The sequence below is a fragment of the Meles meles genome, chromosome 2 (assembly GCF_922984935.1).
Source record: "Meles meles chromosome 2, mMelMel3.1 paternal haplotype, whole genome shotgun sequence".
Taxonomy (NCBI): Eukaryota; Metazoa; Chordata; class Mammalia; order Carnivora; family Mustelidae; genus Meles; species Meles meles.
The window spans coordinates 126,561,351-126,588,544 of record NC_060067.1 but is presented as its reverse complement, the minus strand read 5'-3'; the positions used below and the strand labels follow the sequence as shown (position 1 = coordinate 126,588,544).

Here is a 27,194-nt window from a genome sequence, read left to right as displayed (position 1 = left end):
GAGCCGATACGACTGTTCACAGTGTGCAGAGATGGGGTGCTCTGAGGTAAACTGTGGTTATGGCATGGGGTAGGGTGGGAAACCCAGACCCTGCAAGGGTTTCTGAACCATTGGCTATGACCCCTCTTATTGGTGCTAGCTTGGGGCATAGTTGGGTAAGCTGGGCTAAAGTGTGGAACCAGAACAAACAAGCCTAAAAGAAGGGGCAGATAAAGGTCCTTTGGCTTTCTTTACTATGCACACAAACCCTACACTTGTATGCGGTAGACATTTTTCTTAAGTGAGTGCAAATGCGTGACAGAACTCCCACACACCATGCTTCGTAAATTCCCATCTTCCCACGTCCTAGTATTTTATTTAACTTTGTTAAGGTTGTACTGCTGCTTAGAGCCCCCAAGGAGGTTCTAGGCCAGTGGGAGTAGCTCAGAGGCCTGGGTGTAGCCTTCTCTCCTTTTGCTTCATGGATTGGATAAGGAGAAGCAGTGGCCAGTGGCCCCTGGAAATTCTTTGCAGTGTTGTGTCTCTGGCATTTGTCCAACCTGTTTGAAGGCAGATCATTCTAACTTGGATTGGTTTTCAAGCGTTATATAGTTTTGCTTTTGTTTTCCAAAAATAAAACACGTGTGAAGTCTCCTTTGATCAAAAAGTCACAGAGAATGTCTTCTGGCCTGATGCCACTTCAGACGGGGTCATAGAAGGACCACTGCGGTTTGTCCAGAGGACACCATTGCTATTTCTGAACGAGCCTGTGGTATCTGATTGCCTGGCTACATCTGCAAACACATTGTGATCTGGGACAGATGCTTTTGAGGCTGGGCTAATTTGTCTTTTCTTTTCCTGACTAATTTTCTAAACCCCTTAATATGCATATGTTCTCCCTCATACTGCACTTTAATATTATTCATTAAACATGTATTTATTTGTATTTGTTGAGGAAGTGCATTGTTTTAAGTGCTGCAGATAACAGCAGATAAAAATCTGTACCTTCGTGGGACTTACATAAAGTTTATTTTAATTAATTTATTATTACATGACTTTATATTGTTTTAAAACTTTAAGACATTGCGATACCTTAATCCAATTTAGAAGATCCGGCTGATAAACTACATTGGGCATATTTTTGTGGATAAGCTTAAGTACAAGGCTGAGAAGTTTGTATTTGCTTGGATGGGGGTAGGGAGACCTAGAAGGTTCTCGATGAAGACAATGACATGATCGGAGTTCCATCGCAGGATACCAGACGTGGCAGTAGGATGTCGATGGACTTTATCATGCTTCACAGGGTTCCTCTACTTTATTCTCACTCTGTCACATCCTTGGGCTGGGCAAATCTCTCACAACCCCAAATCAAAAAATTATGGATGTTAGCTTTGAATCAATGGTGAGCCAGCCAGGAGCTTTGCAACCAGCTCCACCCTAACCCCAGCAAACCTGGCCTTGTCATAGAGAGCTTCCCTGGCCACCCTATCCCAGCTAGCCATGGCTCAGCCTCTTCTCATTCCCTTGCTCTTCTTTGTTTTCCTTCACAGGCTTTGTCATCAATCAATAATATATAATATATTGTTTATTGCCTCTTTCTCTCCACTAGAGTGTAAACTTCGTGAGAGCAGAGACTGTATTTTGTTCATTGTATTGAACAAGGATGGCCTGGCAAATAGTCCAAGCTTGATAAACATTTAGGCTGAGCAGCCTGTGGAGGAACATGGCAGGACAGTGGGCATTAACACTTTAACCAAATTTGGGGTGCATATTTGATTAAGCATTACTCTGAGAATTTTCCTAGGATGATTCTATCCAGGATCTGTGTCAGAGCCGGAGGTAGCTTACCGTATCGGGAAGATAGGAGGAGTGCGAGGACAGGGCCTTCCATACACATAATGAGATGACGCAGTGTTCAATATTCATGAAGTGCTGGTGGGGAAATTAACCTAAAAAAGCATACTGGGTGAGATTCAGAAGTATTGATATGAAAATATCAGGTAGCTTTCCAACCCAGAGGGAGGCATGATTAAGCAATTGGTTTCCTGGATCTTGGTAAATGGAATTTCCTCTGTGTTGTTTATAAAAGATGAAAACACAATGTTCTGAATTTTGACTGATTTTGTTTCATTGTGGATGAACTTGTCCTAGTTAGCCCTGAAGGCAGGTAATTTTTCAGTAACCTACTGGCACAGTAATTATCAACCAAGAATGAGGTCTTCCTTGCAAAACATTCAGTAAATATTTGGGCTTTTGCAAATCGTATCTTTGTTTATCAAGCAGAGGTCACTGTTCCACCACTCAAGGTAAAGCATACACAATAATCTATGTTTAAAGAAGGGGAATGTATGTCACCTTCCATGGAAGAAGCCAGGTCCTTCAAAATGTCAATACACAGTTACCCTTTATAGACAATGTATTCTCTATGGGCTTAACTTTGAATTGAGAGGACTATAGTGCAATCCAATTCAGGTAGTAAAATAACCCAAGTAGTTAGAATTTAAAACAAAGACACAAGTCTAATCGGTATTTTATCTGCTCTTGTTCAAGATTGAAGGTCAGAGCAAATGCGGGCATTAAACAAGGTCAGGATGAATCATTTCATTTCTCTGACAGCATTTTCTATTCTTCCTACATCCCTTCCTTCTTTAGGAATATATAATTTTTTTCTACAGAGATAATTTATTTGACAAAATGGCCAGAGTTCTCCTCAAACATAATGCTGTCCCTTTTACCATAGGCTGGTATCTCTATTCAGAGGCTTAAAAGTCCTGTCTTTCTAGAGTGTATTTTTGTGAATGTTACTTGGCCCCTTTGTCATTTTTTTTTTAAACCATACTCATTTGCTCTTGCTATATTCTGCTGATCATTTAGTGGGTGAGGGATCTCAAATGGTAGATTACATGAGGATAGAAAGGAACAAACTAGTAATAGAGACTAATTTGACACTTCAATTTAACATTGATTTGTCTCAATTCAGGGCAGTCTCAGAACATTTCTTAAAGTCTAGCAGTATTAAAAACAGCTTCTTCTTGGCCATATTTGGCTCTGAACACAATTCTGATTGGGATAATCCTTCTTTCTCTAAATTGCTTAATTTTCTAAAATCTCATCTATAGCACTTCTGAACACCCCTGCCCCTAGGTCAGATGTCCTAATTGATGCTTGTGATGTAGCGTGATGGAGTTATGAAGCTCAAAACCCAACCTGTGGCTGCCGCCCAGCCCCAGTGAGAATTCCATATTGCGTGTTCCATGTTGTTTTTCTGGCTTTGATTTACATAGTGAAACTAAAAGCACATTGTTCAGAGCCTATCAAGAAAACATTTTCATTTTCACTTTCCCTGGGCTATTTTTATGAACAAAGCAAATGTACTAACTGACAAGGTTGTTTCCCTTAATGGGATATTTTTACTGTTTGGCTGGATTGATTTTCAACATGTCAACAGGTCATTTTCTTTCTGCCTACTTTGAGGAAATCCAGTTCTGAGGAGTGAGGCTATAAATTTAGCTTGTACCTAAAAATAGTTTATTATAAAAACAGAAATATCATTGTTAGCCCTGATTTGGGTTTTCTTGGACCACCTAATGGATGTATCTTCCTTTAATCTACAGAGAGAATTCAATTCATCAAGTTTTATTGAACTTGAATCTAGTCAGCTTGAACTGAATCTAGTCAGCATTGGAAAAAAGGTTTCCATCTAAAATTGGGCTGAAAATTCAAGCATCATAAGAGAATAAAAAACCTAGGTTTAAGAAAGACTACAGAAGACCATCTAGCCAAATGTGTCTAACTCAGAGAAGAGAGGCAGATTAGATAGATAAGATGGAGGTAAATACAGTTCATACCGTACACACGTATCCTTAGATATATGCGCACAAACATTATTTTTTTTAATCCATAAACTTCACTAGGAACCCATTCTATCAGTGCATAACTTTGATTCTCATAATAATATCTTGTACCCTAATATCACCTTCAGTTCTTCTTAAGAAGAGCTTCATGATTCTATTTAGAGTCATGGTTAAGAGCTCAGGTGTTGGGCTCATAGGTTTGAATTTCTGTTCTGGCACAGCAACTTTGTGTAGGCCATCACAACTTCTCAAAGACTCTCTTTGCTCATTTAGAAGGTGCAGATAATATCTACCTCCTCAGCTTGTTATGAGGATCAAATGAGAGACTATCCAAAATGGCAACAGCTAAACCACAGCATGACATCAAGCATAAAGAAGATGATTAATATCTGTGGCGCTCTCTCTCTCTCTTTTTTTTTTTTTATTCCTGAAGGTCTATATCATTTGTCACCAGGTCAAAAGTCTTAAATTAACTCTACATAATCAAATTCAAATTCAGCAAACTATTTTGGAGCAGAAATGAACCAAACAGACGAGGGTTTCATAGAGTAAATTATCAGTATATGAAGATCATTAGCAGTAGATGTTGTACTTTCAAACCAGAACACAAACAGTTGGGGGATAGGCAGTTTGGGAGATTATTATTTCAATAAAAAGACCCATTGACCTCCGAACTAAATGAAATGATAATTTTGGCTTAAACACTACATAAGCTATTTTCTCAGAAAACGGACATAGAAGTAGAAGAAATCTGACCTAACAAATACTCTTCTTTCCTGGAATTCATTAATCATTTATAATTTATCAGAGAAAAAAAAAAGGCCCAAATGTGGAAGAGAACAACTAGTTAAAATTTAACAAACTTAAGAGATACCAGACAGAATGCAGGGCCAATGTAGGCCACTAAGTCGCTGTTGCTCATTTTCTCCCAAAGAGCATCTTATCTAATAAAATTTTGATTGAGAATGTGGCAAAAAGCAAGTCTTTTCTCTAAAAGTATGATTATGTATTTCAGATCCAAGGCAAGTCAGTAAAAGCCAGACATACAAATACTATATTTCTAAAGTTGGATGTGATACAAGGCATCTGGGTGACTCAATTGGTTAAGGGTCTGACTCTTGATTTCAGCTCAGGTCTTGATCCCAGGGTCGTGAGTTCAAGCCCCACATTAGGCTCCACACCCAGTGTGGAGGCCTACTTAAGAAAAAATGGATATGATAGAATGTCTAATTTCCTCAATTTAAGTGTCTATCAACCTTGTGCATGTGAGATTTAAGTGTGTGTGTGTTTAGATATAACATTTAACACAAAGTTATGAATTGTTACCTTGAATTCAACAAAGCAACACTTTATGGTCTTTAGCGAAGAGAACCATGGTGACTACATGCTCTGTTGGACTCTCTGTATGAACTGTCTTACTGATAGGAAGTACACCTTCTCTTAAGGTATGCAGTCCAGTTCATTAGCATTTCATCTTTGAATGGTGGAATTAATTTTGGTGAAATTTCCATCCAAATTAGACAACCAGATGAATTCTTCCTCAGGGAGCATTACAGAAAAATGCCATTAGTTATAATAGATCATTTATTAAAGAAAACTTTCTATAGCTTGAAGAACAAAGCTTGTTCCCCATGAGCCAAATCTACCAATAATGGTCAATATTAGAATTTTATGAAATGAAGCTTATTTTTACATGTTCCAATTTCACTTGAAAACATTTGGTAATAAACTCGGTAAGGTTAAGTGACTTGTACAGAGTCACATACCTCTTGAGTTGCAGAGATGGGATTTAAACCCTGGCAGATGGACTCCGGAGCTCTTAACAACTACCTGTGTTTATTCTCCTCAATCAGGCTACACTCTCCTTAGAAGACAATGCTTTTGTCATCTTTTATATTTAAATTTTTAAGACTCAAGAAATAGTTATTAATACAACCAATAAATCATTGTGAATGATTGTTAATTACATGTTTTAATTGTATTACTTTGGGGAAGCAATATGTGCATAGATTCAAAATTCTAAAGATACCAAATATACAGAAAAAAAGACGAGTTTTTCCCCAACTTTGTCTTTCCTGCTTCTACCCCACACCTCTGTAGACTCTAGTGTGTAATCTTGAAATGATATTTAGCGTATATGCTAACATATATTGTGTTGTTTTCTGTATTCTGCCTTTTGTTGTATAGCTTTTTGTTTTGTTTGGCTAAGAATTTTTTTTAAGATTTTATTTATTTATTTGACAGAGAGAGATCATAAGTAGGCAGAGAGGCAAGCAGAGAGAGAGAGGAGGAAGCAGGCTTCCTGCCAAGCAGAGAGCCTGATGTGGGACTCGATCCCAGGACCCTGAGATCATGACCTGAGCCGAAGGCAGAGGCTTAACCCACTGAGCCACCCAGGCGCCCCAGAAGTTTTTTTATGTAGTCAAAATTCAACAATCTTTTCTGGGGTTTTGTGTCATATTTAAATAAACCTTCCATACTCAAGTATTATGAATGATTTCTCTCATTATTTTTCTAGTATTTTTATATTTAAATAATGATTTAATCTGGGATTAAAAAAAGATTTTATTATTTACTTGAGAGAAAGAGTGCACAAGTGGGGTAAGGAGTAGAGGGAGAAGTGGACTCCCCGCTGAGCAGGAAGCCCAATGTGGGGCTCAGTCCCCGGACCCCAGGATCATGACCTGAGCCAAAGAAGGCAGACACTTAACCAACTGAGCCACCCAGGCACCCACTAATGTGGAATTTGTTTTTGCCTTAAGAAGCTAGGTACGCATGACACTTGATTTTTTTCCCAGATAGCTTCCCAATTGTCCTAACAGTAGGCTAATGCCATAATTGAAAAATTATAAAGGCTCACTCTCACTTAGCCCAGTTCAATTTAATGTCATCAAATCATTACTGAGTGTTAAATATTGCTATGATCAGTGCAGTACACATGAAATTAAGTTTACAATCTAATAAGGCAGCCACAGTATGTATATACACAACAGAAAATGGCTCTAAGTGCTATAAAAGAGGGGGCCTCCAGAATTGGGAGCCTGAAGGTTATGTAGAATTTTGACAGCTTGGGATGCAGGAGTCTGTATGAAGTCAATCTAGGCAGACAGAGTGACATATAATAGGGAGAACACTATGTGAGAGGTAGGACTGGATGGTGCATCCTACCGGGAGTTTATACAAATCGGTCTGGCTGGATTAGAGGGTATAGGAAATAGAATCAAGAGAGAAAGTGCAGCAAAGGTAGGAAGGACATTTCTTATGTTCGCATGCCCTATGATGGGAGATAGGGTTGTCATTAAAGGTATTTGAGCAGGTGAATGTCAGGATCTGAGCTACATTTATAGGAAGAGGCACCTGTCAACAGTGTGATGAATGGTTTGGGACCGGAAGTGACTGGAATGTTGGAAGGGGAGTCAGTTAACAAGCATTCTACACAAGCAGTGTAGACAAGAATTAAGGAGGCCTCCTCTAGGATGTTGGCTATGAAAAGAGAAAGTGGGAAGAAAGTAGCAGTGACAGTGGGAAAGAATTTTAGTAGCAAGTTTTGACAACGAATTAGATGAGTAGATAAGGAGGGTGAAGAAGATGGGCCGGGGGTATGGTGATGTGATTGGCAATTACCCGTAAGCCAGAGAGGACAGCCATTAAGAGGGAAAGAAAAGGCAACACACCTGATTTTGTTATATTCACTTTGTTATGATGATTATGGGTTATTTACCAAGTAGGAACAGTGGCCTCTGTTTTAAGTCAAAATGAAAACTCCTTTGTAAGGATTAAACAGCGAAGTGTTAGTATTGCTTCTAATCTACATGTATTTCTCCCATTAATATATTTAATTACAATTTGCAGTAAGCTTGGTTTCAGAGGGCCAAATGAGGGATGATAAAAAACAGGGATATTAATAATAGCGGTAATGCACAATTATAAATTATCAACAGGAGAGAAAGATAAACATGTTTTCCCAATATACAAGGAAACTCTAGGGGCAGCGCAAAAAGGGAGAGCCCCTCCTTAATACCGCATTTTGCCCTTTTCCTCCAGCTATGCTTCTAGTCACACATACAGGATGTGGCGTTTCCTAGCCCCTGTATCCAGGTTTTCCTCTGAGGGAACAAGATGGATCCTCGGGGGAAACAGAGTAGATTCCCGTTCCCCTCTGTGGCGGATGTGACTCCGCACCAGCTAGTTCTTCCAGCAAAGGAAAGAGCGGAGCTTCACCGCCCCCGACAAATGGAGAGCCCGGGTTGGTGGTCAGCGAACAGGGGAAGCTGGTCAAAAGGTACAAACTTCCAGTTATAAAACACGTCTTGGGGATATAATGCACTGCATGATGATATTCCATGGTGAAATAACCCTGCACTGCATATTTGAAACTGGCTGAGAGAGTAGATTTTGAAAACTCTCCATACAAGGAGGGAAAAAAAGTATTTTGTAACTAGTGCGAATATTAACTAGACTTATGATGGTGTTTTTGCAGTATATACAATATATTTTTGCAATATATACAATATATTTTTGCAATATATACAATATTTTGCAATATTGTTTTGCAATATATACAAATGTCAAATCAGCAAGTTGTACCCCTGAAATGAATGTAATGTTATCTATCAGTTACATCTCAACTGAAAAAACAACAACAGCAATAACAAAAAACCAAAAACAAAGTAAATGGTCAACACAGAGAGGCAGGAATATATTCCCAAGTCATTCATTCATTCCTGGGAATACTGCCCAATTGGGACCTGCTGCTTCCACCAGGCAGGCAAAGTCTCCTTCTGCCACAAACCATAGGTTAAAAATAGGTTTATAGGGAGGGCACGTACTGCATGGAGCACTGGGTGTGATGCCAAAACAATGAACACTGTTATGTTGTAAATAAACAAATAAAAAAAAAATCCTAAAAAAAAAAAATAGGTTTATCACCTCCTCCCTTGGCCAAGGAAGGAATTGCACTGTGTTGGATCATGGTACCAGGCTTCCTCTTCGGGTTGGGGCGGGTTTGTTCTCCTGGAGGTCAGCCCTCCGTGTTTGCTCTCAGCCCCTACTGGAAGAGGTTGCAACACACAGCCCCCTGCCCCCTCCCCTCACCCAGCAAGAGCTAAGGCTTCACCAATCTTTGCAGGTGGATGTGTGTTTCAGGGGAGAAAGTTTGAGCTGAGCCAAAAAGGAGGAGTTTACACCCTGTGTGCCAAAGCTGCGAACCTGACTGAGTGTGGGGTGGGAGCCAGGATGAGGAAAAAGACGGGAAAGACCTCCCCGCCTTGCTGGAAAGACGGCCCCGTGATCAGCCCCAGCCACTGGCTGTGCTGGCCATCCTTGGAGCTTACATAAAGGGACAAGGGGAACCCCAGAGGCCACAGCGCTGACAGGACAGGGCTCGGAGCACCGGGCACCCAGACACCATGACTTGGTCCTTGAACCCCCAGGGTTTAATTCTCTACTTCTATTCTCTTGTACTGCTCCCTACAACATGCCTGGCAGTAAGTGCGCTGTTTCTAGAACCTGGTTGTGTTAACAGACAGCTGAAAAGTAAGAAAATCTGTGCTACGCTAGTGACATCTCTTTGTTTTTCTCCTCCAGTATGTTGCTACCAGAGACAACTGCTGCATCTTAGATGAAAGATTTGTAAGTAGTTTTCATGTTTCTCACTGTGTGTGAAGGGGGAGGGTCAGAGGGAGAGAAGGGATTCTCTCATAAATATCATTTGGCATTTTAAACTTTTTTTTTTTTAAAAAAACATCATCTAGGTTTTACCTGTTTTTCTTAGTAGACTTTATGCGAACTTTTTTTAAAATCAAGATTTCTAATCACTCTCTTGTTGTATTCTCAGGGTAGTTACTGCCCAACTACCTGTGGAATTGCAGATTTCCTGTCCACTTACCAAACCGGTGTAGACAATGATCTACGGAGTTTGGAAGACCACTTCACACGAATTGAAAACAAAACAGTAGAAGCCAAAGAACTGATCAAGTCAATCCAAGTCACCTATAATCCCAATGAGCCACCAAAGCCAAGTGAGAAACGAAATACAGCTGAGACCATGCTTTGTGCTGTTCTTTTGCTGCCTATCAGTGCTTCCATTTGCTTACATCTTCTTCTGTCTCTGATCCCATGTTACAGACAGGATTGTGAGTGCTACCAAGGATTCCAAGAAAATGATGGAAGAAATTATAAAATACGAGGCATTGGTTGGATCACACCAATCAAATATTCGGTAAGCATTTTGTTTTCATTTAATCTCCATAGCGGGCTTAGTTGTTATTCAATATTCCAAGCTTCAGTGGAAGTAACCTTTTTATTTTTCCCCGCTTATGAAATCCAACTGGCATTATGCCTGACCATCCTGAACACCGTAGAGGTGGGAGTTTTTAGCGCACTATGAACTGCCCCGGGTTATAACTGATTTTTAATGATCACGTGGGAGAAAGGTGTTCTATATGTCTCCAAACGCTGTTCTGACCAGAATTATCAAAATGGTCAACCCTCACCCATCTTGGACTTACAACATAAATTTAAACTGATGGGAATTTGGTTGTTGAAAATGAAATTCTTTTTCTAAAGATGCCAACAAATAAGTGGTGGGGAAATTAGTAAGCAGAGGTAGAGGGAGGATCTTGGCTACAATCCTATATTCCACTGGAGGCAGAGCAGCAAAAAAACGTGTTTTAAGAAACCAAGCGTAACAAACATTGTAAGGCAAGTGTCAATCATGGCACATTGAACCTGCAGTCGTGTATTCTCTTCTCTTCACTTAAAAGTAAAATGTCTCTGTTAATAACTTCCTGGGACTCACAGACTTTCTGAGCATAGGGTCTCAGATACAGTTTAGTTTCTTACTCAGTTTTACCCCCTCGGTTGTTCTCAAAGTAGCATAGGAAATTGAGTTAAATGGTGTCTGAAGTGACCCAGAAGGGATCTAGCTTCTCTTTGGTATCAGAGGCCATTATTAGTTTTGTGGTTATTACTAGCACCATAATTTGCATTATTATTGCCCGTCATTAAAGTTCAAGGACCTTATTGTGCAGAAATTTTTTAAGGCTTGGGAGAGAAAAAAGTGGTCAAATGTTTGTCTGTCCTTCTTTACTTCAAAAAAAGATACAACAGTCTGTGCGTTATAAGTAATTTTCTGTCATTTCTGAGTATATACAGGCAACCCTGTGAGAAATCATAAAAACAGATTTGTACTTCCCTCAGACTCTTTCCAAAGCTATGTAAATGGAAACATTAAAAAGAAGGAGAAAGTGTCTTTTTTATTTTATGTAAAATAATGCCCCAGATACGTGTCCCATGTAAGTCACGGACTGAAGTCCATAAATCGACCCTCAGTGGATCCTCAGTGAGAAGGAACAGCTTCGGCCCCTGTGAGTTACTGAGCAGAACCTTTCCTTCCCTATGAATGTTCTGTCCTAAGAAACATCAGGTGGTCTTCCTATTAACCAGGTTCCTCACTCAGTAGGTTGTTCTCTGCTGCCCTTTATGCAGGAGAGTTAAAAACCTGGATGACCACAGCACCTGACTTGGTTAAGCAGCCCACCCTTGATCTCTGTTCAGGCCTTGATCTCACGGTCATGAGTTCAAACTCCATGTTGGGCTCCATGCTGGGCATGGAGTCTACTTAAAAAAAATCAGAGTGATTGCTTAAGATGACATCGTTCACTGACAAGGACTCTCTTATTTTCTTTTCCCCAAAGCTTAGAACTTCAATTCATCTCAATTCAGTAACATAATTTTATAATTTTTCCAAGAATGAATTTATCAGGAAGTACTTCTTGAGAACATAAAGTATTTTGTAAAGAAAATATAGAATTACTGCTCTGAAAGGAATAACTCCATTATCTCATTCTTCTCTTTGTAGATTTTTACAGGAAATATATAATTCAAATAACCAAAAGATCGATAACCTGAAACAGAGGGTAGCCCAGCTTGAAGCAAAGTGTCAGGAACCTTGCAGAGACACAGTACAAATACATGATACAACTGGGAAAGGTAAGTGAAATGTTTATATTGGGATATAATATACAAAGCAAAGGAGAATGTATAGGAATGCATAGGACTAATCTGGAAAGTGTTTATAGGAATATATAGGAATAATTTGGAAAGTGGTTAGCTAGTAATTCTAAAGTGTTCACTTGCTTAGAATTTTCTTGAGCAGCTAAAACTAGTTTGAAAGGAATGATGATGTGAGAGGTAAGAAAATGTTTTGGGGGGGACTTGAATAGTTTGCAACACTGTGAAAAGCTCATCATGAAGACTGGGACAGTCTAACGGGGATTTCAAAGCACAGTAAAACATTCTTCTCCTTCTCCTTCTTCTCCTCCTTCTCTGCCTTCTTCAGATTGTCAAGATATTGCCAATAAGGGAGCCAAGGAGAGTGGGCTTTACTTTATCAAACCTCTGAAAGCTAACCAGCAGTTCTTAGTCTACTGTGAAATTGATGGATCTGGAAATGGATGGACAGTGCTGCAGAAGGTATCCCCCCCTCCCCATGCATATATAATAACACTCAGATCGATATCTGCCATATGCCAGATACTTTTGCAAGCACTTTGTGAACATGAACTCAATTAGTTCTCACAATGTCTCCACTTTCCAGTGAGGTACAATCATTACCTCTAGAGAGGAGGAAACTTAGTCACAAGAGGGTCAACAACTTGCCCAAGTTCACATAATAAGTAACACAGTTAGGACTGGAATCCAGGCAGGTTCCAGTCTGTGCTTTTGACTCAATAGTGTATTGGCACTGATGTTGTAGATTCATGAGCTCATATCATCACAGTATCAGAATGACAAAGAACCAAAAGAGACCTCTTGCATCAGGTAGCTCAAGATCTAAGGTTGCCCATCACAAAAAGATAAACTTCCTGAGAGGATACAGTTGGGCTATTCCAAGACAAGCGTCCTCTGTTGCCTCTGCCAGAGCCAGACACCCATCGCAGATCCTCTAACCATATTGATCTTTGATCACTGTTACAACTAATCCTGCAGGGGGCGCTCAGAGAGAGTGAGTGACAGAAGTGCCGTTCTTTTTTTTTTTTTGATTACTTTTATTTATTTATTTTTTATTTGTTTATTTACAGCATAACAGTGTTCATTGTTTTGGCATCACACCCAGTGCTCCATGCAGTACGTGCCCTCCCTATTACCCACCACCTGGTTCCTCAACCTCCCACCCACCCCCCACCCCCTGCCGCCCCTTCATAACCCTCTGGTTGTTTTTCAGAGTCCATAGTCTCTCATGGTTCATCTCCCCTTCCAGTTTCCCTCAACTCCCTCTCCTCTCCATCTCCCCATGTCCTCCATGTTATTTGTTATGCTCCACAAATAAGTGAGACCATATGATACTTGACTCTCTCTGCTTGACTTATTTCGCTCAGCATAATCTCTTCCAGTGCCGTCCATGTTGCTACAAAAGTTGGGTATTCATCCTTTCTGATGGAGGCATAATACTCCATTGTGTATATGGACCACATCTTCCTTATCCATTCATCCGTTGAAGGGCATCTTGGTTCTTTCCACAGTTTGGCGACCGTAGCCATTGCTGCAATAAACATTGGGGTACAAATGGCCCTTCTTTTCACTACATCTGTATCTTTGGGGTAAATACCCAGCAGTGCAATTGCAGGGTCATAGGGAAGCTCTATTTTTAATTTCTTCAGGAATCTCCACACTGTTCTCCAAAGTGGCTGCACTAACTTGCATTCCCACCAACAGTGTAAGAGGGTTCCCCTTTCTCCACATCCTCTCCAACACACGTTGTTTCCTGTCTTGCTAATTTTGGCCATTCTAACTGGTGTCAGGTGGTATCTCAATGTGGTTTTAATTTGAATCTCCCTGATGGCTAGTGATGATGAACATTTTTTCATGTGTCTGATAGCCATTTGTATGTCTTCATTGGAGAAGTGGCTGTTCATATCTTCTGCCCATTTTTGGATATGATTATCTGTTTTGTGTGTGTTGAGTTTGAGAAGTTCTTTATAGATCCTGGATATCAACCTTTTGTCTGTACTGTCATTTGCAAATATCTTCTCCCATTCCGTGGGTTGCCTCTTTGTTTTGTTGACTGTTTCCTTTGCTGTGCAGAAGCTTTTGATCTTGATGAAGTCCCAAAAGTTCATTTTTGCTTTTGTTTCCTTGGCCTTTGGAGACATAGACAGATTGAGCAATAGGCTGACCTTTCCACCATCAGTATAAAAATCAGCAATATCAAGTTGGGGTTCTGAAGTCCTCTAAGTGCCTTTTTAAAACTACCACTGATTTAGAATTGTCTATGTACCAGACACTCCTTTCAGTATTTCTCTTAATTCTCTGGTGTAATTCTGCAACAATAAGAAATAGGCACCATTATTCTAATTTTACTGATGAGGAAACTAAGGCAGCTTGCCCAAGTTCACTTAGTAAATAGTGGAATCATACTGTCCAGATTTTCAACAAGGTATTTATAGAATCTTCTTTATGTGCACTGATAATCCACTCTCTCCTTTTGTCCATGCGATTGTGTACTTAGAGGCTTGATGGCAGTCTGGATTTCAAGAAAAATTGGATTCAATATAAAGAAGGATTTGGACATCTGTCTCCAACTGGAAACACAGAATTTTGGCTGGGAAATGAGAAGATTCATTTGATAAGCACACAGTCGGTCATACCATATGCATTAAGAATACAGTTGGAGGACTGGGATGGCAGAACCAGGTACTATTTAGAAAGGACTTCCATTTTTTTGTTGAAGATACTGTCTGGAATGTGCACTTTCCAGTTTTCAACAGGCCAAGAGAAAGACAGCCTGACAAATGCAAGAGCACATCCAACCTGTTTTCCCCAGGAGTTAGTTTGATTCTTGGGCAATTCAAAAAGATGGTCCCCATCCAGGATGGAGAATGTTCTGGTGTAATCTACTTACCCTGGAAACATACAGGATAATATCTAATATTTACTGAGAACTTAATAAGTACCAGGCATTGAGCATGAAATTATAACTTAATCTAATCTAGATAACTATTTCATGAGGAAAGTACTATTATTAATCTCATTTTAGAGATTAACTTTCCCAAGGTCATGTTGCTGGTAAATGGTAAAACTTGAATTTAAACTCACGTAGTTGACCCTACAGCCTATCCTTTTAATGGTATTCTGGTTGAAAAGTGAATCCAGACTTTTCAAATTTCCTGGTGTTTTAATGACAATCCATTCAGTCAATCCATGAGCTACCCTAAAATTAAATCAGCTAGCTCCTTTGGTGAGATAAAGTCCCCTTTATGCTCATAGTAACCTGGGAGATTTGAGCATAGCATTCCTCATTAAAATTCAGGAAAAAAATAATAATTTTGATATATTTATGATATAATGAAATATATTGTCTCCAAACCTGTATTTTTAATTTTTTTTTTTAAATCAGGAAGTACAATAGTCAGCAGACCTTCCTCTATGATACACCTCCCAATTTCCAAGTACTGGAGATTAGGGAGGAAGCAAAATATTTTCTGAAAATTTCTATTCATACACCAAAGCCCATTCTTTCTTGCACTCCATAGAATTCTGGCCTTTACTCACAATTTTTCCCAGGGAAGAATCACTCTCTGATCTTACAACTTGTATTTTATGGGCCACACAGGAACCATTTCTTCAGTGTGATGCTGTAGGAAGCCCTCCTTCTTGTCACTATCACACTGCTTTGGGAAAGAAAAATCCCTTTCAGACCTCATCCTTCAAGGTACCACGAGAGGCTAATAGAGCTGTAGCTCCTTCAAGTTTGGTGCATTAATTAATGATCACTCAGTGCCCTTTGCTGTGGTTTATGATAACTGCGTGCAATGCTAAATGCTTAGGGAAAGGTGGAAAATATGAAATAGTCAGATTCATCCACACATCTGGATTTGATATTAGGATTCTATAGGCAAAAAGCATAGGCTAATGTTCTTAGTTTTCACTAGGATGCCCTGAAAACTTCTAGACCAATTCTTCTAGATGCTTCTATACCGATTGTGGTGCTTTTGTTTGTTTGTTTAAGATTTTTTTTTTAAAGATTTTATTTATTTATTTGACAGACAGAGATCACAAGCAGGCAGAGAAGCAGGGAGAGAGAGAAGGAACCAGGCTCCCTACTAAGCAGAGAGCCCGATGCAGGGCTCAATTTCAGGACCCTGGGATCATGACCTGAGCCAAAGGCAGAGGCTTTAACCCACTGAGCCACCCAGGCACCCCCAATTGTGGTGTTGATGAGCTCTGAACTGGTTCACACATCCATCGCCTCTTGCCAGATTTGCATAAAATTTGATTCAGTGAGCACATTTCAGACTCAAGAAGCAAAGTTAAAGCTTCCAAACAATTTTCCTATGGAAAAGGAACTTCTGAGATCCCTAATGAGGGTCAAGGTATGATGTCTCTATTCTCTTCTTTATAGTACTGCAGACTATGCCATGTTCAAGGTGGGACCTGAAGCTGACAAATACCGCCTGACATATGCTTACTTTATTGGTGGAGATGCCGGAGATGCCTTTGATGGCTATGATTTTGGCGATGACCCTAGTGATAAATTTTTCACATCCCACAATGGCATGCAGTTCAGTACTTGGGACAACGACAATGATAAGTACGAAGGAAACTGTGCCGAACAAGATGGATCTGGTTGGTGGATGAACAAGTGTCATGCTGGCCACCTCAATGGAGTCTATTACCAAGGTATGGCTTTCTTCCTTACATATGTGAATTAGTATATGGTCTGTATCTTTATAAAAGGTAAAAGATCATATTAGAAAGTGAGAAATAATTAGTAAAGAAGTTGGGGGCTTACTACATAGTTTTTCATTTTAAATCAGAATTGGATAATACTAAACTTTCACAGAAATTGGCCTCTCTAGAGGAGATCTACCAGGTTGGGTTATGATATCTCTTCTAGACGTCTAGACATATGTGTTATCTGGGTGGACTAACATTATCATATTTGTGCTTGTAAACACCAAGCCTGGTGCAGTTTCCCAAGAGCTACGTGATAGATATAACCAGTGGGCAGTGAGCAGGTGTCTGAAAGAACAGAGTTAAGAGCAGGGAAGTAATGATAAGGGCATGGTTCCATGGAAGCTTGAAAGAAAAGGAGTCCAGCCTGAAAAGTGTAGGCACTTATTTTAGAATGGGGGTAACAAACTGCAGTTTGCTCTAAGGCAAGAATACTTCCAAACACTAAACTTAATGACAGACAATTATTACTACCCAACAATTATGTGTTGGGGAAGCTCTACAGATTCTGAAAGATCCATTAAGATAAGCAATCTCACCTCCTCAGGGTACTGTGCTAGCCAATAGATGATTCATAATCCTCTTAAAAGCTATTTAAATTTACCTTTTATTTTCACAACATTCTTTTTTTTTTTTAAAAGATACCTAACATATCTTTGCACCTACAAACCATGTAATTAAAAGACACCCTCAGGGTAGGCGTTTGATCCACATGACTCAGAATAGCAATGTTGATAGGCTGTGGAACACTCCAGTATTGGACTCAGACAATTCTTTACAAAATTACATAAGATCTGATGCCCAAGGACAAGGAGAAGGCAAATCAATGTGGTCTGCACTGTATAATGGAGATGTAAAGTAACTTTCCAAAACTGTTTTCTAAAGTCCTAATACTTTTCAGTGAGATTGTGTTTTTAGATGACTTCAGGTCATCTGGTCGGGAATTGTGACTCTTACCATTCTAACTAACTTGCTTGTGGAAAGATGGTCCATAATAGCTAATTCCAGGATGGCTAAGCTCAGGAAGAGAAACTGATTGGGGCAATTTGAGGATCTAGCCCTGTTATTAGGGAATACATTTAGTATGAATGTGACCACAAAGTGCAATATAGATATAAGAGGTTGATTTGTAATAAATGTATTTCAATTGTAAATCAGGATTTTAGGAATCATTAGGGGTTTTTCAGATAGTAGGTAACTATAAATTTGATGTAAGTGACAGCGTATTTTGTAATAAGCCATTCTTTATAAACTTTCTGAGGCAAGGAAATTCAATAGCAATTATATGTACATCTACAATTTGTTTTAGGTGGCACTTATTCAAAAACATCCACTCCTAATGGTTATGATAATGGCATTATTTGGGCTACTTGGCAATCTCGGTGGTATTCCATGAAGAAAACCACCATGAAGATAATCCCGTTCAACAGATTAGCCATTGGAGAAGGACAGCAGCATCACCTAGGGGGAGCCAAACAGGTTGGACCAGAACACCATGTTGAAATAGAATATGATTAAATCGCTTTACCCTGAGAATTAAACTGTTAATTTCTGTTAGTCCACAAAGTTTCAGAAACTTTTCTGAAAGTTTTATTTTCTCTTACTATATTTATTAATTTTAAGTCTTTTATTAAGAGTATTTAGCTTTAGATGGAAACTAAAACTCACTTTGGATTATATTCCCAAATTACTGATCTCAGAGTTGTTTAAAATTTGTTTTTTTTAAGAAGATAATGTTTTATCTTATTTCATAAATATATAATAATAAAACTGTTGCCATATTTTGCATTCATTAGCATGTCATTTTGTCTTGGAGATTTGTTTGCATTATTTCTTATATATTTTAGTTTATACTAATAAAATCAGAGTGAACTCTAGCATTTCAAATGCCTAAGTATTTTTTCCATGTTTATTGCCCCCATATCACTCATCTTCTTTTTAATCAGAGAGAATTATATCTTTTTATTTTTGTTTTGGTCATAGGCTGGAGACATCTAAAAGACCATTTCAAAAGTGATCTTTTTTTAAAGGACTTTATCTGAACAGAGAAATATAATATTTTTCCTTTGGGACAATGGACTTACAAAGCCTCACTTCATTTTAAGAGTAAAAAGAACCCATATTGAAAACTTCACTAACAGTTTTATGCTGGTGATAATTTATCTACATGCCATTTCAATAAACATTTTGTTTCCTAAAACTAGAAACATGGTACATTTTATTGATCAATAAAAACCATCATTTTCCTTCAATTCAGTAATTCCAGTTGGGAAATCATCAGTAGTTGCTGAGTTCTTAGTTTATAATGAACCTTATTCTTGACTCTGAGGGAGTTATGAAAAAAATGGAAATCATGGCCTTTGTCTTCTGGGGGTATAAGACAAATACAGGAGAATACAGTTTAGACCTTAGAGACAAAATTTGGTATAAGAACATAAACACATGACCCAACCACATAATCAAGGTTCATGGTACCCAAGGTAAAACTGGACCTAGAAGTTTGTTTGAGGATTCTGTCAGAAAAACCTTTTAGCTCCAGACCCCTGTAGCCAGATGTGGGCATTCTGAGAGGATTGCACGCAATTCAGAACAGTGAACTTTAGGGAACAATCTATTCTGTCTCTCACTGGTAACTAATGAAGTGAGTGGAATGGAGCCATAACTTCATTCTGAATCCAGGGATATTGAGATCTGAGCAGCCAGAGATAGGAATTGGCAACATTCTGTAAGGAATAGCAAAGTCTATGTAGTTGGCAGAAAGTGAACCATGTAAAGTGACTGATTTCATGAGAGGAGGATCTCATTGTTTTAGAGTCCTCAGCTTTGGCTTTGGATTATCTTCCTCTCCACAGTTCTTTTCCCCTAATTCTCTCACCTCCTTCTTGTCAGGAGTCCTGATTTTAAAATACCCTAATAAGGAGTTATAAGCATTAAATCAACTTCTAGATATATAACCAAATACCTGTGAGGGCCTGAAATGAACACTGATTCACTGTGTGTAGTACTCATTCATTTATGTATGCATGAAGCATTAATTCAACTAACACTTACTGAAGGCCTTCATTGTACTAGCCACCATGCTGGTTAGTGGGGATATTGTACATAGTATCCTCCTTCCTCCCAAACCTGTTCTATTCCATACAGTTCTCATATTCCAAACAACCTAGCCCCTCATCTTCCAGTCTTCCTTATTCTTCCTTCCCCATATCATCGAGCCTGTCAAACCCAACAACCTAGCCCCTCATCTTCCAGTCTTCCTTATTCTTCCTTCCCCATATCATCGAGCCTGTCAAACCCAGCTGATAAATATTTGTTATATTCTTCCCCTTCTCAATTATCCACTGCCACCATGTTTGGGGGGACATACAGCATCCCCTGTCAGGATAATGTCAGTCATCTCCTTCCTGTCCTCCACGTTGCCTTCAACCTTGCCTGCTCCCACCTCATCATACTTCAGGCCATTTTTAAACTCAGAATGCATAGTTTCCCTTTGTGAATCTATGAAATCCTCTGGGTGAGCAATCTGGTCAGATAAGAAGAGTAGTATTAGTATTCACAAATGTTTGGCGATAATATCACTTCAGTGATTTATCCCAAGAAAATCATTTTTTTTTTTAGAAAATCATTTTTGAAAAAGAAAACATCTATGTACAGAAATCTAATATAGCCATATGTCTAGTAAGTGAAAAATTTAGAAAATATATAACAGTGGAAGAATGGACAAACAAGATGATTTATTAGTACAACAGAATCGAATGCAGTGATTACATAATGAGTGTAATATCTCTATATGAACATGGAAACATTTAGAAAATAATAAGTGAAATTTTAGGATGAAAAACAACTCTACAGTGATAATTATGTAAAAAGTATCTATGAATACACATTTTGAGCAAAATGCAATCTTGACATGTATACATTCTTTGTACACATTCATTTCCCCCAACAAATCTAATGTAAAATTTAATACTCAACCACAAAATTAATATAAAGAAATCCAAAAATTTCTGATTTTTCCCATGATCACTTGTCCAGTGCTTCTTCTAAAATATCAATTACAACATTTTTTCAAAAACATTTTGGAGCTCCCTGTTTTTATGAGTGTCCTGAATACGTTATTTGGTCTACATGTTGGATAATCCAGCATTGATGACTAGAGGGAGACTGACTGGCAGAGAGGAGCGTCTGACTTTTTATTTATATACCTCTGTATTGTTTGATTTGCTATAATGAGCACATATTAAATTTGAAGTTAATTTTAAAATCCAGTGAGATAGAGAAAAGCAGATAAACTACAAAATCCAATTTTTTTAGTTACTACTATTCAGTGGTAAATGTCAAAGGGCTACAGTTTAAGAAATAAAGCATGGGTAATACTTCCAGGCCCAGTTGGATCATGTCTCCACAAACAAAACAGAAATAGAAAGGATTATCTTGATAAACTTAAAAAAATCTTCTTTTAAGTGAAACAAAGAGTTTGAGTTTTCAGTTCAATGAATGAACATTCATTGTTCAAAAATAATCACAGATTATTTTTCTTAACAGCTCAAGCCATAGATAACCCTTTCCTAGATATACAAGACCTAAGGTCACTGCAAAATAGTGAATAAATAGAATAGAAATAAATATAAGCCTAAGTGCAAAGCAGATGTGTATGGACTCACAGTTTGAAAAACCTACAGAGGAGAGCTTCCAAAGAGGAAGGTCCTTGTACAGGTGTACTGATGCCATAACTTCAGGTCATGCAAACACAAGGCAGAGTTCTTTAATCAACTAGCTGGAGTAATCATTTACTGAACAAATATAAAGGTTTTAAAACATTAAAACAAAACTCTGAGGGGCGCCTGGGTGGCTCAGTGGGTTAAAGCCTCTGCCTTTCGCTCAGGTCATGATCCCAGGGTCCTGGGATCGAGCCCCACATCAGGCTCTCTGCTTGGCGGGGAGCCTGCTTCCTCCTCTCTCTCTCTCTCTCTGCCTGCCTCTCTGCCTACTTGTGATCTCTGTCTGTCAAATAAATAAATAAAATCTTAAAAAAAAAACATATCTCTGAAAGGCTGTAGCTATTTTTTCCCCAATTCCCTTTATGTTTAATAGTCATAAAGATTATGTTTCAGATTTGTGGGTGGGTTGAAAGTGAGTGAGAAATGAAGAATATAAGTATAGACAACACACTTGAGGACATTACAAGAGCTAAAATTTTTTGATTCACTCTAACCAATATAAACTAGCCAAGGTATTTATGGTTGATATCTTTGGTTTATTCAGCTGATAAGAGTGAAAAACGAAGTACACACTTAACCCTGGAGAAAATGTTATTTCCCTGATAATTTCTTTTTTTTTTTTCAAGATCTTATTTATTTGAGAGAGAGAAAGAGGGAGAGAGAGAGAGAGAGAGCTAAAGAGAGACAGCACAAGTTGGGGAGGGGCAGAGGTTGAGGGAGAATCAGGCTCCCCCTAGAGCAAGGAACCCCTCACCCCAACACAGAGCTCCATACTAGGACCCTGGGATCTGGACCTGAGCCAAAGGCAGATGCTTAACCATCAACTGGCCCCTCAGGTGCCCTTCCCTGATGATTTCTTAATTTTGATGTAGCTCCAAAAGAGTGCAGAAAAAGAGTTAAAGATAGGAAAAGGATATAAAGTAGATGGATAATAATAAATTGTTGATAAAGAGACTAAGAATATGAAAAAGATTGTTTTATACATTGTGTGTGTTTGTGTGTGTGTGTGTGTGTTGTGTGTGTGTATCTCCCTCAGAGGCGAGGTTGAGTTAATCATAATCCTAGTAACACCATTCTTATTCATCTGTGCTGGGTCACTCTCTTGACTGATTGATTCTCTTTTATTGAAATTTCCTTTTCTTCTTTCTATCTCCTTAATAAAAATCATTTCAAAAGATTTGATGTGTTTATTTGTATGCATTCTTATAATCATAAATTGATCTATTGTGTTATGTATTTTTAAGTGATATAAAAGTCATTGTATTATAAATGAGTATTATCTGGCTGGTGCCCAAATTCTTAGTTACTGGTCTATGTTAAGATAAATAGAAAAATTGAGAATTAGCATGTAGAAACATTTTTTCCTATATTATCTTTGCTTGAATTATATTCATTGAAATGTAATTTTAAATTTTATGTCTTCAGAATCTAATAATAAATATTAGGGCCTACATTTGATACATCCTTACTTTTTTTTAATTTCACTTTTCAAGTGATTATTTTTATTTCATTTTATGATCTATAGGTCTGTAATTTTTTAGAAATTTAACAAAAGTGGTTCTTTACCACAAATAGTTTGAGAAACATTGCTAAGTTCTTCAATGTACTTACTACTTTTTTCATTCAACTCTGTGTTAAGATCTACCCACAATCTAAGTATGTTATAACTTCCTTGATTTTCTTTTGAGTCCAAGGGTTAGGAAGTGAATATTACTTTAAAAAAAGAAAGTGAATATTACTTGGTTTCAAAGCCTATGATTTTTTTTTTAAAGATTTTATTTATTTATTTGACAGAGAGAGAGATCACACGTAGGCAGAGAGGCAGGCAGAGAGAGAGGAGGAAGCAGGCTCCCTGCGGAGCAGAGAGCCCGATGCGGGGCTCGATCCCAGGACCCTGAGATCATGACCTGAGCCGAAGGCAGCGGCTTAATCCACTGAGCCACCCAGGCGCCCCAAAGCCTATGATTTTTAAAACTATTTTTAATTAGTATCTAAATTTATTGCATTGTGATTAGAGAAGATGATCTTGATATTGGTTCTTTTGTTTTCTTTCTCTCTCTCTCTTTTTTTAAAGATTTTATTTTTAAGTAATCTCTACACCCAACATAGGGCTTGAACTTACAACCCCAAGATCAAGAGTTGCATGCTCTTCCAGCTGAGCCAGCCAGGTGACCCTTGATATTGGTTCTTGAGAGAGAGATTTCACAAGATATTCTAAGACAGAGGAATTATCAGAATTAATCGATCTCATAAAAGTGCACATAAATCATAATCACTCTCCAACAATGGCCTATATACCAGAAGACAATTACTATTTTTCCCTTAAGAAGGAAAACAAAGAAACTAAAGATAGACAGTGATAAACATAAGATTTATTCCAAATGGCCCTGTAGTCATGGCACCTTACAAGTACTGATAGTAGGGTTGACCACTGACTTGTGGAACACTCCTCGGTATCAGGTTTGAAAGACTTTTGGGAAGGCTAGCTGGCACGATTTCAAGCTCTTGCTTATTTCTCTTTAATTGGGAAATATCTGAAGGTACAAACTCAGATAAATTCTGGATCATGACATTTAATCGGGTTTACAACTGGGTCAAAAATGTGTTTCCCAAATCCAAAATCCAGTATTCTTGGCCCTCACTCTCATTTCCTAGGTCCTTAGCCAGATTTTCCTTTCCTGGCAACTTCAAACGCACAAAACGACTGCTGGTAGACGAGAAACCTCCCTAAATAAATCTAAATGCTGACTTCCCCTAAATAAACACAGTAGGACAGATTCTACTCTGTGATGAAAGTGGCCTCTTTCAAATGCTCAGGGACGAATAGTTAAAATGTGACTTTAAAACATCTGACCTAACTTTAAGATTAGACCTTGGACTGGCAATGTTTTCCTTCCAATTTGCTCTCCTTACATCACAAAGCTGTGGTAATGGTCAAATGAGAAAACATATGAAACTGCTTTGGAAATAAAAACAAAAATAAATTGGTTTTTTGCTGTTAAGATTGGTGTTGCTGCATGGGATCTGAAACCAATGTCAGTTAAGTTTGGCAATATAATTTTAAATTTTTAATAATTTTTGCCTTTATGTTTTAATAACATTTTTATTTTATAATTTTTTTGCATGGAAGTTATAAAGATACTACAAAAAATTTCCTATACCTGTCACCCAGTTTCCTCTCCTGCTAACACCTTATACCACCATAGTTTATTTGTCAAGACCAAGGAACCAACTCTAGTAGTTACTGTTCCCTCACCGCCGCACTTTATTCCCTTTCACCAGTGTAAAACCAATGTCTGTTTTCTGCTCCAGAATCCTACCCAGGATACAATATTACATTTAGTTGCCACATCTTCTTCCTCAACTTTTGTAATAGTTTCTTAGTCTGTCCTCATCTTTCATGACACTGACAGTTGAAAGGCCTATATTCTGGTACACTGGTCAAATATTTTGTAAAATATCCTCCAACTGGGCCTTCTTTCCTGCTATTCTCAATTAATTTTTTGTTTACTTAAGCAAAATTTTACCCAAATGCATTCTTTAAACTGCCTTGCTTTTATTATGGAATGACCCATTTAAAGGAGGCCCCAGGGGCACCTGGGTGACTCAGTTGGTTAAGTGTATAACTGCGTTTCAACTCAGGGTCATGTGATCGAGCCCCAATTCAGGCTCTGTGCTTAGCAGGGAGTCTGCTTGAGATTCTCTCCCTCTACTCCTCCCTCACTTGCACCAGTTCTCTCAAAAAAAAATGGGGGCGGGGGGAAGAAAAGAAAAATATTTTAAAAGTTCCAATAAGTATCACAAAGAATTAACTGTATTTTGATAATTAAATTTACTTACACGTTTAATATAATTTCTTGCTCTGAAAAGTCTAAGTTACTTAAAAATGCTCTTTCTCCAGATCTTAATATACCATTATTAAATTATTACCAACTGATATATCTTGTTTGCTAATCTTTAATACAACCACAGTGAAACCAGCAGAGAAGAGAGCCAGATTTAATGGACCAAAGGTACATGATGTTAGAATGAATCCACGTTGTTGATATTAACACATCAATTGATTATTCATCTATATAATGGTTTTACTTTTCAAAACTAACATTTATACTTCAATGCATGTTCAAAACAATTTGATCAATTTAGTAAAGCACATTGTAAGAAAAATTAATTTATCTTGAAAATGAATTATTTAATTGATGACATAGTTAGAAAAATGACAAGAAGTAAAGCAGTGGGAAAACCTCAGGGGCCTCATTGAACTCATCTTTCTCCTCTTCCCCGTTTCTTCTTCCCTCTCTCTCTCTCTAACACATACACACATACACACATGTCACATACACACATACTCACAACTACTTAGTGGAAACTTGATTCAAAGTGCTGAAGTTACTATGGACTCTGAAAAACAACCAGAGGGTTTTGAAGGGGCGGGGGGTGGGAGGTTGGGGAACCAGGTGGTGGGTAATAGGGAGGGCACGTACTGCATGGAGCACTGGGTGTGGTGCAAAAACAATGAATACTGTTACACTGAAAATAAATAAATTAAGAAGAAAAAAACAAAAAACAAAACAAAACAAAAAAACAAAGAGCTGAAGTTGAGGAACCTGGCTAGCTCATTTGGTAGAGCATCCAGCTCTTGATCTCAGAGTCGTTGAGTTCAAGCCCCATGTTGGGCATGGAGCCTATTTTAAAAGAAAAAAAAAAGAAAGAAAAGAAAAAAATGCTTAAGCTGAAGACCATGAAAATAATGCATCGGGACAAAGAGAGAGAGAGAGAGAGAGAGAACTATCAATATATTATTGGAACATTACAGAATTTGATTTTAAAATTACTGAAAAATTATTCTATTAAATGGCTATTAATTTGGAGATCGTTCAATTATAACAAAGTAGATTTCTTTCCTGCATAAGAAGATTAAGGAGAAATGCAGTGTGACAGAAACAAGCAAGACCAAGGAAAGCTCCCCCACTCAGTTTTGTAAATCCAGCTCAGAATCGTTTCTGTATGTTTAAAGAAAGTCCTATCTTTTCTCTGGAATTGTAATTTCCAGGGAAACCATCTGGAACCATCAGAACTAATGAGTTCTGAATGTAAATGTCCCATTAGTTACTCTTACATATATCATCAACAACTTACTCACCTTTCACGGTCAACAGCTTGGTTAAAAGCCAACTTTTGCAATACCCTCCAAGTACAGGAGACCAATAGAGAAAGTCAGATACACAAAGCTAAGTAGCCTTGCCATTGTTTTACAGTGATCCCCTTATAGATTAGTCTCTGCTGTAAAACCTGAGACAGAGGCCCCAAAAGATACCATAAGTCTCTAAATTTTCAGAATTTAGGCGTTTCAAATTTTAGAAATTAATTTTAGTACTTTCTAATTGTGCATTTAATATTGTTTTGATGAAATATGGCCTGTCAAAGCACCCTTATCTTCTTGTTATTAGGACAATAGCAAAATTACAGATTCATATAGATCTATGCTGGAAGACATAGTGAATATTTTCCAGAAATATCTTGCATAATTAGCTATAGAATTTCTGTTCTTTTTGTATACATTATATACCATTTCAGTCCTGCAAGGTATTATGGCATAGCAATTAGATAGTTTTAATTTGTGGAATATTTTATTAATTTCAAAAGGACAAATAAATGAAACATCCTTCTCATTAGAGCTAAAAAAAATTAGGATACGGTAATCTCTGGGAAAAATACAATACAGAGGTCATGGTTTGTTTGTTTGTTTGTTTTAAGGATTTTATTTATTTATTGACAGAGAGAGATTACAAGTAGGCAGAGAGACAGGCAGAGAGAGAGGGGAAGCAGACTCACTGCTGAGCAGAGAGCCCGATACGGGATTCCATCCCAGAACCCTGAGATCATGACCTGAGCCGAAGGCAGA

At 38.1% G+C, this 27,194-nt stretch overlaps 1 protein-coding gene across 2 annotated transcripts; it reads left to right on the top strand.

The window, feature by feature from the left end:
• The first annotated feature begins 9,159 nt into the window (after window positions 1-9,159).
• Window positions 9,160-18,768, top strand: FGG (fibrinogen gamma chain). 2 transcript variants are annotated; one of them, XM_045998576.1, is made up of 10 exons: window positions 9,160-9,319; window positions 9,420-9,464; window positions 9,670-9,853; window positions 9,960-10,053; window positions 11,695-11,825; window positions 12,175-12,308; window positions 14,344-14,528; window positions 16,237-16,514; window positions 17,878-18,047; window positions 18,552-18,768. In XM_045998576.1, the coding sequence occupies exons 1-10, from the start codon at window positions 9,242-9,244 to the stop codon at window positions 18,564-18,566; spliced, it is 1,314 nt and encodes a 437-aa protein (XP_045854532.1). In that variant the 5' UTR covers window positions 9,160-9,241; the 3' UTR covers window positions 18,567-18,768. The 2 variants fall into 2 exon arrangements, with proteins under 2 accessions (XP_045854532.1, XP_045854531.1); XM_045998575.1 differs by having other exon boundaries at window positions 17,878-18,575.
• The last annotated feature ends 8,426 nt before the right edge of the window (window positions 18,769-27,194 follow it).

Excerpts from the sequence above, each read along its gene's own strand:
- FGG (XM_045998575.1), top strand. The coding sequence starts at position 9,242 with ATGACTTGGTCCTTGAACCCCCAGGGTTTAATTCTCTACTTCTATTCT. Across the intron at positions 9,320-9,419 it reads TCCCTACAACATGCCTGGCA|TATGTTGCTACCAGAGACAA; the intron begins GTAAGTGCGCTG and ends TTTCTCCTCCAG. Across the intron at positions 9,465-9,669 it reads GCATCTTAGATGAAAGATTT|GGTAGTTACTGCCCAACTAC; the intron begins GTAAGTAGTTTT and ends TTGTATTCTCAG.